Source organism: Apodemus sylvaticus, chromosome 11 (genome assembly GCF_947179515.1).
Source record: "Apodemus sylvaticus chromosome 11, mApoSyl1.1, whole genome shotgun sequence".
NCBI classification, from domain to species: domain Eukaryota; kingdom Metazoa; phylum Chordata; class Mammalia; order Rodentia; family Muridae; genus Apodemus; species Apodemus sylvaticus.
In genome coordinates this window covers 4,351,935-4,367,786 of record NC_067482.1, presented here as the reverse complement: position 1 = coordinate 4,367,786, position 15,852 = coordinate 4,351,935, and the positions used below count along the sequence as shown (strand labels likewise).

Below are 15,852 nucleotides of genomic sequence, written 5' to 3'. Positions count from 1 at the left end.
CCTGGATAGGGTTTATTATGTGGTACACATGACAGCATATTCTAGAAAAATCCACTGAGGAAGTTAGGATGATGCAATGCTCTAAGAACAAACTCAATTAAAAGGGTATTAGCCCTCCACTTTGCCTCACTCTGCGAGGGTTTACTGAATGCAAGAGCACTTGAAAAGTGCAGAGTGAGCGTTGTGTGGTTGCTGCCGTGGTGCCGTCCCTAATGTGGTTGGTGCCATGGTGACGTCCCTAAAGCTATTTAGCAAAATCCCCGGGAAATGGGGATTTCTCAAAGCCCAGCAGGATGTAGAAATGTCGAAATCCAGACTCAGTGCCGGTTCTATCCTGCCTTTATAACATACAGACAGGCGAGGCACGCTGGCCCCTTCCTTGTTCATGAGCAGAGATGTAAGAAAACATTCCGTCAGCACCAGGGGCAGGCGCCTCGCAGGCTTCACTGATCCGTGGCTTTGGTTTTTATACAAGGTTCCTGACTCCTTTGCTCTTCTGGGCACTCTCTTAGTACAGATGGGCTTTTGATTAATCACTTTTTACAGTAGGTATCTATGTATTAATGCTTTCTGTTTATTGCAATTTCAATTTTTTAAAAAAGAGTAACATAATAGAAGGATTTGGCTTTTACTACAAAGTGCTTAATTAGGTGAGTATAATATCTGTGTGATTTCAACTTAACCAGTGTGCACTGATAGCATCCAAACCCCCTGCTGTTTTCTAGAAGATTCTGAGAAAAGCGAGTTGTCTCTGTTGAAATACAATAAATCTCTGTGGCATCAGCACAGGCAGACAAATGAACCAACACTGATGAGGAAGAAGAGCGTTACAGTGCCAGCCTCCGCGGGCTCCCCCGCTTGTAGACCCCTTCCCTGAGATGATGCATGGGCAGTCACTGTGATGCATGGGTCTGCTGTGTTCTCTCTGAGCCCCTCCCACAAAGCCAAACATAATTCCCTCTCACAGTTAATGTATAGCAAGCTCGTTAGTAACGACAGCGAGTCAAGCTTCTGACGGGCGTCGCTCCGAACGGCTCCTGAACACATATGTGACACAGTCTCAGTTGCCTCAGGCCTGTGACTACCATAGAGATCCAGAAACTTCATGTGAAGCCAAGGCCTTGCTGCGAGGCCTGCTGTACACATTCACAAAAGGATTGTAGTTAAATTGGAAGAAGATGGCCAGGAAAGAAAAGTGATCTTCTCCCTGGAAAAGACAAAACCAAAATTGCTGACTCAGAGTAATTTTTTTACCTCTTGCTGTCACCGCCCTTGGAGGTCATGGGAAATTCAAATTGAAGACTTCTCAAATGAGATAATTGCTGACTGAACGACAATAGGGAAGCCCAAGAAGAGGAGACCAGAGGAGACTAGTACAGAGGTACCTTTTGGGTCACAAGGTCGGCTTTGCCCTTAAGCTTCCTTTGAGTCAAATGTTCTCCTTTTAGGCTGGCTTGAGGGCGCAGTGTGGAAGAATCACTGAAGCTTTACCAGTACCTTATGATTTTTATTGCATACAGTCAAGCAAAGGACGTGACAGCAGACTGAGCCCAAGAGAAATTCTTCTTTAACTCTTTGTTTAGAACTCTTGAGGTTCTTTGAACCCCAGTTAACATCCCGTGACTTCATCAAAGAGCTCTAAAGCCAGGAGAAGACTTGACCTGGAAGTTCTGGTCTCCACCAGCTGCAGTCCTTAGTCAAGCATCCGGTTTCCTTTGCCTCAGGTTTCTCAGCCCTAAAATGACGGCAGGATTGAGAACAGGATGGCCAACCTCCTGGTCTACCTCAGTTCTAAATTTAGTAATGCACTTATGACTTTTCTCTTTTAATTAGGTTTCTTTCTATAGCATTGCATCATCCTAACTTCCTTTGGTGGATTTTTCTAGAATATGCCGTCATGTGTACCACATAATAAACTCGATCCCATAATAAACTGCCCTCCCAAAGAAGAAAGAAATACCGTTTATGCGATTGAGAAAATGGGCCTTGTTTATCCTCTTCATGCTGCTGAGGAAAAGCAGCTTGTTCATGCCTGACATGTTGAGTGTACACTGATGACTTTTGACATGTGTAGCTTTGGGACACACAGGAAGAGCCTGTGAGTGTAACATAGTGTGTGACTTTTCATGTGCCTCCTGCATACAGACCTCCGCTGTGCTCATGCCTTGGCTCTGCACAGAGGGACCGTCTCCCTGTGATGTTACGCAGACACATGTTGATTTTCTATGATGATTCTAACACTGAAAACATTTCCTCCTTATTAAAATTACAAATTACTCACTATTTTATGTGTATAGATGAGATATTTGTGCAGGGTACACACGTGTGTGTTGGTGAGTGCCATGTGCATGGGCAAGTAGAATCAAGAGGGGAACGTCATCCGGGTACCCTGTCCTGTGACTCTGCACCATTTTCCTTGGGATAGAGTCTTTCACTGAACCCAGTACTAGACAAACTTGGGCCCTCCCTCGTTCATGCAAAGCAGGACGCACTCAAACCCACAGAGTTACCTCCCCGACTCCAGATTTGTGAATTTCATCAGGTTCTGTCTCATATTTACTAAGCTCCATTTTCTACATTTTTGTACTACATCTATGAAGAAGATAGAATGGGGGAGAGGCTGCTTGCTATGGCCACCGGCCATGAGAGACGTGTCTGCTGGTGCAGTCACGGCAGGATGGTTCTAGGTGTATCCAACTATGTTCTGACTGGATCTGGGCTGCTTAGATTTTCATGGAAGGAGGGCAGTGGCACAGTAATTTATATATATATATATATATATATATTGAGAGAGTGTGTGTGTTAAGTTTTCTTTTGAAAGATTAACCATTGATAGAAGATCAGAGTCAAGCGTGATTCAGATTTGGGTCCTTGATAGCTGGAAGGATAGAATTGTCATTATGGAGCTAAGAGAGTTATATATGAAGCAGGACTTTGCCGTGAGGGGCAGGAGTCAGGGGTGGAGATGGATGGATTTTGGAGATGGATGGAGTTTGGCCTGTCTTGTGGGTGACTGACTGCGATGTCGTCGGGGAGCTGGATATCTCAATCCTGATGGAGGTGCAGTGCTGTGGTAGATTTGATGTGGCTGGGACTGAAAGCCATGATGTAGCCATTCATCCAAGGAATGAAGGAGTTAGGGAAGGGATTCACCAAAGACTTCGCAGTGGCCACTCAAAGTAAGGACAGAGAGGAGATGAAAAGGAGTGGGAGAGACAGCCAGGGAAGTCAAAAGAAGAACAAATGGCCCCACGGTGTCACTGAGCTACAAGAAGAACGCTAACTCCAAGCCCCGAGCCCCGAGCCCCTGCAACACAAGGAAACAATAACAACATCAACAACAAAAAACTCTGACCAAGGTTGAGCGTGAAACATAAACAATTAGAAGGCAGTTTGGCAGCATGACTATTTAGCAAAACTACTACAGTAGGTTACTGTGGGGTCAGAAATCCAAGGATCTCCCCATCCATGAGATTTTGATAGGTTTACAGTACACAGGCATAAATTCCCTCCTGTGCAGCAGATCTCAAATCCAGTCAGAATGCACTCAGTTACCCCTGGAACCGTCATGCCGAGACTGCACCAGCAGACAAGTCTTTCACAGCAGGCTGTCATAGCGAGCAGGACCCAGGACTGGACTGGACCACAGATGGCTTTTCTTACCCAGCAGCCTGCATAGAGCCACCTTCCTGCAGTTTGAAGGCTAGTGAGCTGGGAGAGTTTCCTGAACATTGGAAGCTGACTGCTCTATGTCCTGAAACCACAGTGTGTGGTGTCTTTAGTAACAGGATCTTACAATAATGAGCAAAGCGTTAACAGTAGCTCTTGTAGCTTTAAGCGCCTCTAGGGTGTCACTGACTGGCAGCTAGGAGGGAGAGATAGCCCAAACCTGGCACTAAGATTTTCATTTAATAATTCACAGGGCTGGAAAGATGGCTTTGTACATGAGGAGCCTCTTAGCTCCAGCGCAACTCATCTTCTGAGAGCAATAGTGTCTACACACTCATCATATTTCTGTTCAGACTTCTGGGGGAGTGATGGTAAAATAAGCTTACAAACTAGTAAGTTTTTTTTAATAAAAACCTCTTCATACATTCTTAGTTTTGATTAGTTACCTCACATTCGCATAATCCCTTTTTCCTGTCATCCTCCTTCTCTCACAGAGACTCGAAACTGAGACTCAAAGTCCTAGGAATAGTGACTGTGAGAGCTCAGCCGTAGCTGAGACATCTATATCATCACACAGGCATGCACACATACATGTGCACAGCCACACACACACACATAGGTACACACACAGGCACATGCACAGTCACATAGGTGTACATACAGAAGCACACACACATAGGTGCACACACAGGCACATGCACAGACACATAGGTGCACACACAGAGGCACACACATGCATGCACACAGGCACATACACATAAGTGCACACACATATAGGTACACACACATAGGTGCACAAACAGGCACGCTTACATGCATGCACTCAGGCATGCACACATGCATGGGTGCAGGCACATACACACAAACACATAGGTGTACACACACATAGGTGCACACACAGGCATGCACACACTTAGGCACACTCACATAAGCACACAAACGAGCACACACATGCACACAGGTGCACACACAGACACATACGGGTGTACAGACAGGTGCAGAGACAGGTACATACACAGGCACACGCACACACACATGCACACACCTGAAAGTTCTGGGAAAAACCATTGACAATAATGCAGAAAGAATGTAAGAACTGCAGAACAAAGGAGAACCTTGTGAAATTCCGTCTTTTAGACATGACACAGCACATAGAGCCCCCCACCAGCAGTTGTCAGTTGTACAGAACATGCACAAGATCAAGCCAGTTCCGGTCCCAGCATGGCTGGGGGTGAGGGAGCGTGCTCATGGCGAGCTTCCCCCTTGGCTGGAAAGCTATTGGTAGCTCTGGTGGCTGTGGGAGGGAGAACCGCTTTTCTTTGAGGGTGTTGTCACTGCTGGCTTGTCCCTGCCCCAGGGCACGGCCCATACCTCGGGCATGTAGGCGTCAATCGGACTCAGTTCAGTGGGTTATGTTGACAGAGGGAACCAACATATTTTGCATACATGAGTGCATTTTTAAAGGATACTTTTTTAACTGGAAACCATTTACGAGACAAGCAGCACACGTTTGTCTCTTGCCTGCTGTATTCATGGATCCTGGATTTGAGAATGTTTAGCTGCTTTTCATTTATTCCGTTACTGAGCCACTGGCCATTTGTTGTCCAGAATCTTCCCGCGTTTCCTCAACGGTGTACGGCTGTGCTTGCTCGGGCACACATTTCATTACCGTTATCCTTTCGTGTCGGGAAAAACATGAAGCGAATGTGAGGCTTGCCCACCTAACCGGCAGTGTTATTAGTCAGGTTGGAATCCAAATACTAGACTAAGCTTGGTATCCCTTGAGCCATGGTTAATAAATAGGGAAGAATGTGTCCTGCTTGATTCTCTCTAGATAAGAAAGTATTAACATTCTCCTGAAGGCAGCTCTGCGCCGGTGAGGATGTGCTGGCTTAGGAAGAGCCACAGAAGAGGCTACATTCGCACTTACCAGTGCCCGTATTTTTTATGTTTATATGTCTGTGTGTATTGTACATGTTGACATGTATGCAGGTGCACATGTGCACATGAGGAGTCCAGAGGATGAACTCACTTTATTTATTTATTTTATGTATTTATTTATTTAAGATTTATCTATTTATTTCATGTATGTGGGTACACCGTCACTGTCTTCAGACACACCAGAAGGGGGCATCAGATCCCATTACAGATGGCTGCGAGCCACCATGTGGGTGCTGGGAATTGAACTCAAGACAAGCAGTCAGTGCTCTTAACCACTGAGCCATCTCTCCAGCCCCGGATTTTATTTATGAGGCATTCTCTACTTTGATCTTTAAGTTAGATCTCACTGGTCTGGAGGTCTTGAGGAGGCTGGGTTAACAGTTAGCCCTGGGGTTCTATTTCTTTCCAGTTATCTAATACTGGGAGTAGCAGTGCACCTCAACGCAAGGACTTTCCTCAGGGCTTCTGGGCGTGGAATGCAGTTCCTTAGGCCTGCAAAGCAAACACCGCACAGACTGAGTCAGCACCCCAGCCCCAGTTAGCAGTCTTTCTTTCTCTCTTTCTTTTCTTTCTTTCTTTCTTTCTTTCTTTCTTTCTTTCTTTCTTTCTTTCTTTCTTTCTTTCTTTCTTTCTTTCCTTTCTTTCTTCCTTCCTTCCTTCCTTCCTTCCTTCCTTCCTTCCTTTCTTTCTTTTTCTTTTTTCTTTTTTCTTTTTCTTTTTGGATTTTGGTTTCTTCAAGACAGGTTTTCCCCGTGTAGCCCTGGCTGTCCTGGAACTCACCCTGTAAACCAGGCTGACCTCGAACTCAGAAATCCGCCTGCCTCTGCCTCCCAGAGTGCTGGGATTACAGGCGTGCGCCACCACCGCCCAGCCTTAGCAGTGTTTCTTAAGCAGAGGATTGAATGATGTCCTCAAGAGGTGAGCACCGAGTGCAGTATGAGCAAAGTGGCACTTAAAGCTCCGAGCAGGCCAAGCACGTCCTCCAGCCCCGCGCAGCACCGAGCAGGCCAAGCACGTCCTCCAGCCCTGCACAGCTCCGAGCAGGCCAAGCACGTCCTCCAGCCCTGCACAGCTCCGAGCAGGCCAAGCACGTCCTCCAGCCCTGCACAGCTCCGAGCAGGCCAAGCACGTCCTCCAGCCCTGCACAGCTCCGAGCAGGCCAAGCACGTCCTCCAGCCCTGCACAGCTCCAAGCAGGCCAAGCACGTCCTCCAGCCCTGCACAGCTCCAAGCAGGCCAAGCACGTCCTCCAGCCCTGCGCAGCTCCGAGCAGGCCAAGCACGTTCTCCAGCCCTGCACAGCACCCCTGTTGTGCCGTGTCATCAAAGAAAACACACTTGGGCATCTGTGAAAGAGAGGCAGACCTAGACTGTAAAAGTCTGTATGTGCAAAATTAACATACCTGACACTTTTGAATCATTTAAAATGTCTTCCTTGGAAGGATAAGATGTCCCAGCAAGGAGAGCGTTTGATCACAGTATGTCTTGGCTGCTTAGTTCACCTTTATCCCCTACAGTAAAAGCACAACGATCAGGAGACAGCTCAGCCTGGGCCTCAGGGATCCCACCAATGGGGGGTTCCAGACCCTTGCCTTTTAAAGGAAAAACCATTGATAAGGACCATCGAGCCTCTACCTTGTGGCCCTCAGAACTCCACCAGCCCAGACCTCTGTAAGTGATCCTACAAGGTCAACATTTTATAGTGCTAATGTGTCTTTTGCCTTCGGTGACAAAGGTACCTGTGTGTGTAAGGTACCTTTCATAAATCAAGATCAAGGCCCCCCCTCCCGACTGCGGGAGTTGTACAGTCTTCATAAGTAAACACTGACAAGCTTAGCGTTTTGTTTTTTGTAAAAGGCTTCATGCGCTCCCTTTGACCGAGTAGAGGTTAGTCCGTCTTCGGCGGCTGTACTGATGACCATGTGATGACATGGAAGGCCACAGGACTCTAGGTGTTTGAGTTGGAACTTGGCTTAGTGACTGTAGTCTCACAGCTTCCACCCCTCTCCTCCATGACAGTTCCTGAGCCTTACAGTGGATGACACAGATCTGACTATTCTCTAACTCCGGTTGGGTACCGTGCCCTGTGTTTCCCATCTCCAGATTGAGGCTGGTAGTAAGTCTCCGAGGAGGTCCTTCTCCTACAGAACATAAATGAGAAATGGAAAGACACTGGAATGGAAGCTGACACTGGAAATAACCCATGAGCATAAACACAAATGTTTGCAAAGCACCTTGGGGAGTACATCACATTCTTCTAACAAGACAACCGTGACTTCCTCGACCACAGCTTTCTATCAGAGCTCACAGTTCCAGGTGTGAACTTTTCCCGCGTAGAATGGGGATCAAGCTGAATGGTGATTGCACCCATAACGCTTGAACCACGCTTGAACCACTGCTGCACTGACCAGCACTTCCGTGGCTCCTGGGCCCCGCATCCTTTTGCTGTCTGAGGTGACTTCCCAACCTTGCTCCTTTGGGTGGGTACATTTGTGTGCCTCTCAGACAGTTTTCAGTGCCTGTAAATGCCCAGCTGCCTATTGCTTTGGGCCGTTATTTCCTCAGACACCTCAGTAGCACATCCTGGTACAATAAAAGCTAACCTCAAGGGAGGGTTGAGTCCCAGCTGGGTCTCTCTAAGCTTGCAACCAAAGCACGTGATATCTTTAGCAATAGGGTCCAGTTACGGCACTCGGCCAACCACACTGTTGGCGGTGTTGGTGGCCTTTATCCTTTGGACGCCTCTAGGGTCTCATTGGCCAACAACTCTTAGGAAAATAACCTAGTCCTAGCACTGGGATCCTCAGTCAACAACCCTGTGGCTTAATGGAGAATCTTTTCCCACCCACACAGAAAATGTTTGCTCACTCTTTAATATTGGCTGTCATAGAGTTTTCCAATCACCTTGGTGGGTTTCATCTGGCCTTACCCGACCATAAGGTTCCCAAGAACTTCACAGCTGCATCTAGCCCTGTTCCCTCTGTGAGGTGTCTTCTCAACTTTGCCCCTTTAGGCACACATGCAAATCCCTCCAGGACCTTTCCAGACCTCTAAAACAATCAAAAGTTAGCATTGTGCCCTCCGTACGAAGGCAGTTTCTTGCTTATCATGAGGTACAGGTCTTTTATCTGCAAGTATGTATATGTACCACATGTGTGCAGTACCCTGGAAGGCCAGAAGGCAGCATCAGATCCCTGAGAATTGGAATTAACAGTTGGGCGCTACCGTGTGGGTGTTGGGAACTGTCCTCTGAAAGATCAGCTCTGCTCTTGATTGCTGAGCCATTTTCTCCAGCCTCACAATGAAACCTTTTACAAAACATTGGCAGAATAGCAAAGCAAGGTCCTGGGCTCCCATGCTGTGAAACACAGTGTTGCTGTAAAGCTAACTTTGACGAAATCTCAACAGTCCATTGCTGTTTATGCCAGTCAAGTATCAGTTGATCTCAGAAGTCTATAACTAAGAAGATACTAAAGTAAAACATTACCTAGGTTTAACTGAACATGAAAACATTCTCTATGTTCCTATTAATAGCTGGCTTCCTTATTCCAGGCACGCCATGCAGCCTCTGCCTTTCCCCATCACTGATGAACACAGTGGAGCTGGCTTGTCTTAAAGTGAGGGAAGCATGCTGTCTGCATCCTTGGCTACACCAACCTGTCAGTCAGGGCTGCTCCCTACTGGCCGTCATGCCTGGTGCTCTGGGCGGCTGCCTGCCTGCCTGCAAGCAGGTCACTGATGCCTCTCCATTGGGCACATCTGGCTGCTGAAAGGGCCTGCAGCCGGGTGAACTCCAAGAGAGTTAGCAGCTCACCCTTAACCAAGCTTAAGCCTCTCTGTCTGCTCTGTTCTGGCCCCCTATGCACCCGCTGATACCCATGGCCTTGGAGCCCAGAAAAGTGCCCACAGTGAGGCTCACTGCTACATCCCTATTAGCCAAACCATAACTAACTAGTCAAGGCCTCCGAAATAAATATCCATGTGGCACGAAAGCCTGGTCTCACGGTCTTTGCATTTCTGACCTCTTACTTTCGTGAGACTGTGTTCAGTCTCATGTGATCTAATCCAAACAGCATGTCACAGCACTGACTTCAGAAGCAGACCTGAGAATCCTGACGTCGGCTCTATTTGGATATTGGAGAGATCTGCAGAAGTGTAAAATAATACCCTCTTTTTGAACATCTGGGTTTTCATAATCTATGTTAAAGTGTAATGTTTTTTGTTTTTTGTTTTCATTTTTGAGCTCATGGTCTTTTGATTTTCATGAGAAACATTCACTTATGTGCAAACGACATTTTTATATCGTGTGTCTATTCTTTCTCATAAATGAATAGATACTTTTTAAGATTCTTGTTTTTCATCCCGACGGTTAGGTATTTAAGAGCGTAACACACACATTGGGGCTCCCACTGTTTTGTGCATGAGCACAGAGAGAGTCCGCTGCTCCACAGTGCCATTTTCTCTTCCTGAAATTGCCGCTGGCTGAGTAAGCCCAATTCTTTCAGAGGTTAGAGGAACTTGGAAGACAACCAAACCCTTGAAAGGACAGTGGCCTCTCAGCAGCACGGTGACCCCCGTCCACGAAGCTGACAGCGCTACCCTGGGTGAACGAGCATCCGAATCCATCTGTGTCTCCAGTGCTGGCTCGGAGCTTCCGCTGGGCAGCAGTGATGGTGCTCACGGGAGTGCAGCGCAGAACTGGCCACCTCTGAGCCAGAACCTGCAAATCACAACCTGCCCGAAGCTGTGTCCAACAGGTGACAGGGACATGTCAGGGGCAGTGAAACTGTCATGCTTCATTGAGACAAAGGCCAAAGGGTGTAAGCTAGCCCTGTGTTCTAGAATGACTGATGAGGGTGATGAGGGTGGATGGAGCTTGAGTGATTTGTTTGAAACACGGACTCCACTGGTTAGTTTCCATCTACATGATTCAAGTGAGAGCCATCTAAGAGGAGAGAATATCAGCTGAGGGGTTGCACACCTCCGTTGGCGGGATTGGCAGGATTGTGGTGCGTTTTCTTGATTAATGTTTAGTGGGGAAGGCCGAACACCAGGGTTGGCATCACCCTTGGGCTGGTGGTCATGGGCTGTACAAAGGAGCAAGCTAGGCAAGCCATGGGCAGCGAACCTACAACCGGAGTTCCTCCCTGGGCTTGGCTCTAGTTGTTGCCTCCAGAGTCCCGCCCGGCTTGAGTTTCTTCCTTGGCTTCCTTCAAAAATCAGGACATGTCAGACAAATAAACCTTTCCTCCTCAAGTCGCCTTTGTTCCTGGTGTTTATCAGGGCAGTAGAAGGCAAACTGGGACAGACAGATGTGCATAATGTAATAGCAAATTAGGACAGACAGACAGATGTGCGTGATGTGATAGGCTCAGCTTTTGAGAAGCTGCTAGTGGGGACGGCCTGGGGGAGTTAGCATGGGCTTGCGTTTCAGTAAGATGGAAAACCCGCACCAGATGCTGCCCACATGTGCAGAGACAGGTTGTCAGTGCTGAGGGCTGAAATTTCCAATACTATTAAAGAATAAACTCGATAGTGAAGTCCAAATTATTGTTTAAGAAACAGTTGTAGCTGGGTGTGGTGGTACACACCTTTAGTCCCAGGTCTGAGAAGGCCAAGACAGGCAAATCTTTGTGAGTATAGGGCTAGCCTGGTCTATATAGTGAATTCCAGGACAGCTAGGACTATGTAGAGAGACCCTGTCTCAAAAAAATAAATAATTAAAAATAAAAATAAAAACAAAACACCTAAATAAAAGAAAGTCATCAAGCAGCAAAGACAGAACAGTCAATCAAGCAAGAACATTATGATACTTTCTAAAGCTATGGCCACCAACAAAGTCACCGGAGTCCCGGGTCACACTGAAGGCTGTGAGAACACTTCTCTTCCCCAGAACCTCAGCTGTACCCTGTGCATTTAGCTGCTGTTATCTATGTAGTGGTAGCTTTTAAAATATTTGGGAGAGTCACTGGAGAGATGTCTTAGTGCTTAAGAGCACTTGCTTTTCTTACAGGGGACCTTGGTTCCGTGTTCTCCAGCGACCACTAACTCCTAAAGCTCCCCAGGCAGACATAAGCCCTGCCCCCCCACACACACACACTCAGAATTAAAAGCTGTAGTGCCCAGTCTCGTTCATGTCGTGTAGGGGTACCCATGCGCTCGTGGTTGTAAACTCCATGTCTTATGAAGAAAACAGCACTTGGCTGTACTCCTCCCTCCTCCCACCTTTCCCACTGCTGTCCCTTGTCCCGGGCTTGGGGAGGGGCGAAATAATGCCCTATTTAGTGCTGGGTGCTCAGCTGTGACCTATGTTCATTTTGTGTCACTGTAATAAACACCCAGGATAAATCAACATTAAAAGCCAAAGGTTTCTTCCGGTCCATGGTCTTCAACACTTGGACCCATCGTGTGTTTGCTGCTGCTGCGGGGTCTTCACATGGCATTATGTCTAGGCTGGAGCACGTGTCGGGCAGTGCATGTGGCCACGGAAGAGCTGAGAGAGAAGCAAGCACTGATCTTCAGGTGTTTCCTTCACGGGGCACACCCAGTGACCTAATTTCCTTCCACTGGGCCTGACCTCTTAAAGGTCTTCTTTTCTCAGAAGCATCACAGCCTAGTGACTGTGCCTGCATTAACATGTTGCCTTGAGGGGGAATACTTATCCAAACTGTAGCAAGTTTCCAGGGCAAACTGATTTCTCAGAAGGGAAAATCGGGTATGTTTGAGATTCACAGTGAAATGTGACATGTAAAAAAGGAATTGAAGCAAATACATTTAGGCAAAAAAAAAAAATGGGGATAAGATTACACACACACACACTTCTCTGAGGAGTAAGCGAGAACCCACAATTAGTTTCCAGAAGAGCAGTAAGAAAGGATACAGACATAGCACGCAGACTAAAGTCTAGCCTGGGAAGGTGAGAAATAGCAAAGACATTCTAAAAGATGGACCGTGTCTCCTCAGCATCTTTATGATCTACTTGAGGGAACTGAGGATCCAGGAAATCCCTGAGCGTGACTAAATCCAAGGAGCAGCGAGGGAGCTTGTGTACCAGACAGTCCCCCAGAGGTGTGGCTCTCCTCATTTCCTCCACTGCTGGTCCGTCACCGCTGGGGAACACTATCTTGGCAGCCCTGTGACTTCAGAAGACCCCGCTTTTAGGGTTCACAAAAGCATCTCAAGTGTAACTTTAAAAAGAAAAGAGAAAAAAGCCCTGTCACGGACCACCCCAGTCGGGTATGGAGGTCCCTGGGAAGAGGGTCCTCGAAGTCCGGGTGGGTAAGGATTGAGCAGTGACAAACAGAAACAAACACGGAGGTAGTTTGAATCTTTTTGTATTCATCCCCCCCCCTTTTTTTGTATTTTGTAGCTCTCAAGCAAGGGGTTTCATACATTAAAAACTAAACATAACAACTCTTAGAAACTGTACCCAGTGAAACAATCACTAATATCAAAAATCATTTGGCACAGGAAAATATAAAAATTATCTGAGCACTATAACTCTGAAACTATATGTGTAGTGAATCACAAACAGAACAGGCAACATCATTATTAATAGTATAAATCATCAAAATATAACAATCCTAAAAGGATGTATTTAGTGGGGCAGTTGTCCAAGGTTAGTAGCGTATATCTAAGAGCAGGCTAATAAGTCTTTATGGTCAGTGCTCTTAACTACTGGGCTAACTTTCTAGCCTCATATGGTTAATTATTATTTAACATCTAATGCCTGTTTTTTTTTAAATAAATCTTTAACGTATAAATTTAAACTATTCTAATTCTTTTTAACTAAGGCCTTTTCTTTATCATATATCAAAACCCACCTCCCATGATACATGTGTAGCCATATGAAATTTTATTGTTGGGAAAATTTTTATCTATCATAACAATTTTGTAAATGATTTTAAAAGTAAAGCGTTGGTTTCCCCGGAGATAAGGTTATGTTAGTGACCCCATCTCAAGGGATGGTTTCTTACCCACTATTCTTGCTTAAGATCATGGTCTAGGCTACCAGGAACCTGTAACTTAGAAAAGGAATGAAAGAGAACAGGAAAATTGTCATGAGAACTACTGCTTAATATGTTTGCTCCAGCCGAGAGTTCTATAACCATCTTCAAGAGACTGCCTTCTTTTGAAGTCTAATGTCTCAGTGGAACTTGTCACACAGATTTTATTGGAGTTGGTGTGGCAAACTATGTGATAACCAAAGAAAAATTAATTCACAGTGTTCTCTCCTTTCTCAGAAACATGATTCCGGTGACCGAGTTCCGGCAGTTCTCCGAGCAGCAGCCCGCCTTCCGGGTGCTGAAGCCGTGGTGGGATGTGTTCACGGACTACCTCTCGGTGGCCATGCTGATGATTGGAGTGTTTGGATGTACTTTACAGGTAAGAGCCCGACCCTTAGAGGACTGAAGTCTGAGCAGTGTGGCTTAAGATCCGACTCTTCTGGGCTGAGGATGCATCTTGCTGGTGGGGCAGGCCTAGAACATGTGAGGCCCCAGGTTCATTCCCCGGCGATGTACAGGTCGGGGTAGGCAGTGCGAGGAGAAAGAGAAAGGAGAGCTGGCTGTATGGCAGGGCGCACTGCGCTAAGGGTCTGCTCCATCTGTATGTGGTACGGGTGATCATAACGGGGAGCCTGAGAACTCATTTGCTAAACTTCCCTGTTAAGATGGTGCTGTGCTTAGAAGAATTCAGAGAAGCCACTTGCTCAAGTGGTGGTTGATGCCATTAACATCAAAATGGGCTCCATGACCTTCACGTTGAAGTACACCACCTCCATTGCCCAATACAGCTGTTTGCTTTCCTTTGCCACTCATGCCTGAGCCCAAGTTTTTCTGGGAGAACTAATGTTTTGATGAGATGCCAAGATGCACTCGGTGTTTAGTACTGAATTAAAATGTAACTGGATCACAAATGCATTCTGTATAGAAGCCACGTGTGCATATGTCAAATCCAGATAGATCTTCACACCTGCTACTGTGCCAGGCACCACCCTTGAGGGACCTAGGGACTGCGTAGTTAATGGCTGAGTGAACCTAAGCTGCCAGGCAAGCAGACTGGACTTCGTGATGCCAGCTCCATGGGTCAGAAGTGCAGGGCAACTAACTCAACTAGGCCTAGAAATGAGAAGAAGGTAGTAGGTGTGTTAAAAACCGGAGAATGGACTAAGTAGAGGGTGGGGGCTGGAGCGGAGAGAGAAGGTACCGGAGAGGAGAGGAACCTAAACATGAGAGATAGAACACAGCATTGCTGGGAAACTCTCAGATCGCATATCATCAGTGCGGATATCAGCCAAGTGCCTGTGAGTGCAATCACCCAGGGAGACGGTGCTAAGGGAAAAGCTGTCAGGAGCAGCACCTCAGAGCTCCTGGGCAGGAGACGGAGACAGAGCTGTAAGGCCAGGTGGAGAACAGGAGGGCCCATGCTTGGGGAAGCAAGCTGTGGGTAACAACAGTGGACAGCTCTCAACTAACTCACCAAGGAGAGAAGGTAACATCTGGACTCCTAGAAAGCTTAGTTTCCAGGGACCGGGGGGGATGGCTCAGTGGTTAAGAGCGCGTGACTGCTCTTACAGAGGTCCTGAGTTCAATTCCCAGCGACCGCACGGTAACTCACTACCGTCTGTACTGGGAGCTGATGCTTTCTTCCGACGTACATGCAAATAAAGCGCTCATATACATAAGATAAACAAGTCTTTAAAGAAAGGGAAGAAATCTGTTTCAGCCGTTGGATAACTGGATGGACATTAGAGATGAGGGGTTTGAGGCCTTCAGGGAGAACACCTGGAGGAAGTGGGAAGTGTCCAGCAGTACAGTGTTGAAACGAAGGCCTCCTGAGGACTGGGGTCGTTAATCACTAAAGTGCATCCTAACCTTGCCTGTGTGCACACTTATCTCCTGTGATGAGCTCCTTCCTTCCTCCTGCCAACCCTAAGAAGGGAACTATTCTTATCCCGAGTACACAGAGTAAGGAAGGGTCGCCCAGAGGGTGGCAGAACCCTCCTTTTAACCGAAGCCATGCTGTGCTTCATTAAAGCAATATATACATTTTGCTGCCTAGCCTGGTGGAATTGAGCACTTGGAAATTGGAACCAGGAGGAGCAGAATCAATGTCCTCCTCAACGGTAAAATGAATTTGAGGCTAGCCTGAGCTACATGAAACCCTGTTTTAAAAAAAATGTTTCCCTCCTCCACACCCACTCAGAAAAGAATACCATAAAGAAGCTAAAGTCTAAACAGAGG

At 46.8% G+C, this 15,852-nt stretch overlaps 1 protein-coding gene across 2 annotated transcripts in view; it reads left to right on the top strand.

Moving 5' to 3' along the window:
- Window positions 1-15,852, top strand: part of Lrrc8c (leucine rich repeat containing 8 VRAC subunit C) — a 96,732-nt gene that overhangs the window by 46,615 nt on the left and 34,265 nt on the right. For both annotated transcript variants that reach the window (XM_052199763.1, XM_052199764.1), the window contains one exon: window positions 13,852-13,993. In XM_052199763.1, coding sequence (XP_052055723.1) covers window positions 13,856-13,993 — 138 coding nt within the window. In that variant the 5' untranslated portion in view covers window positions 13,852-13,855. The remainder of the gene's footprint in view (window positions 1-13,851; window positions 13,994-15,852) is intronic.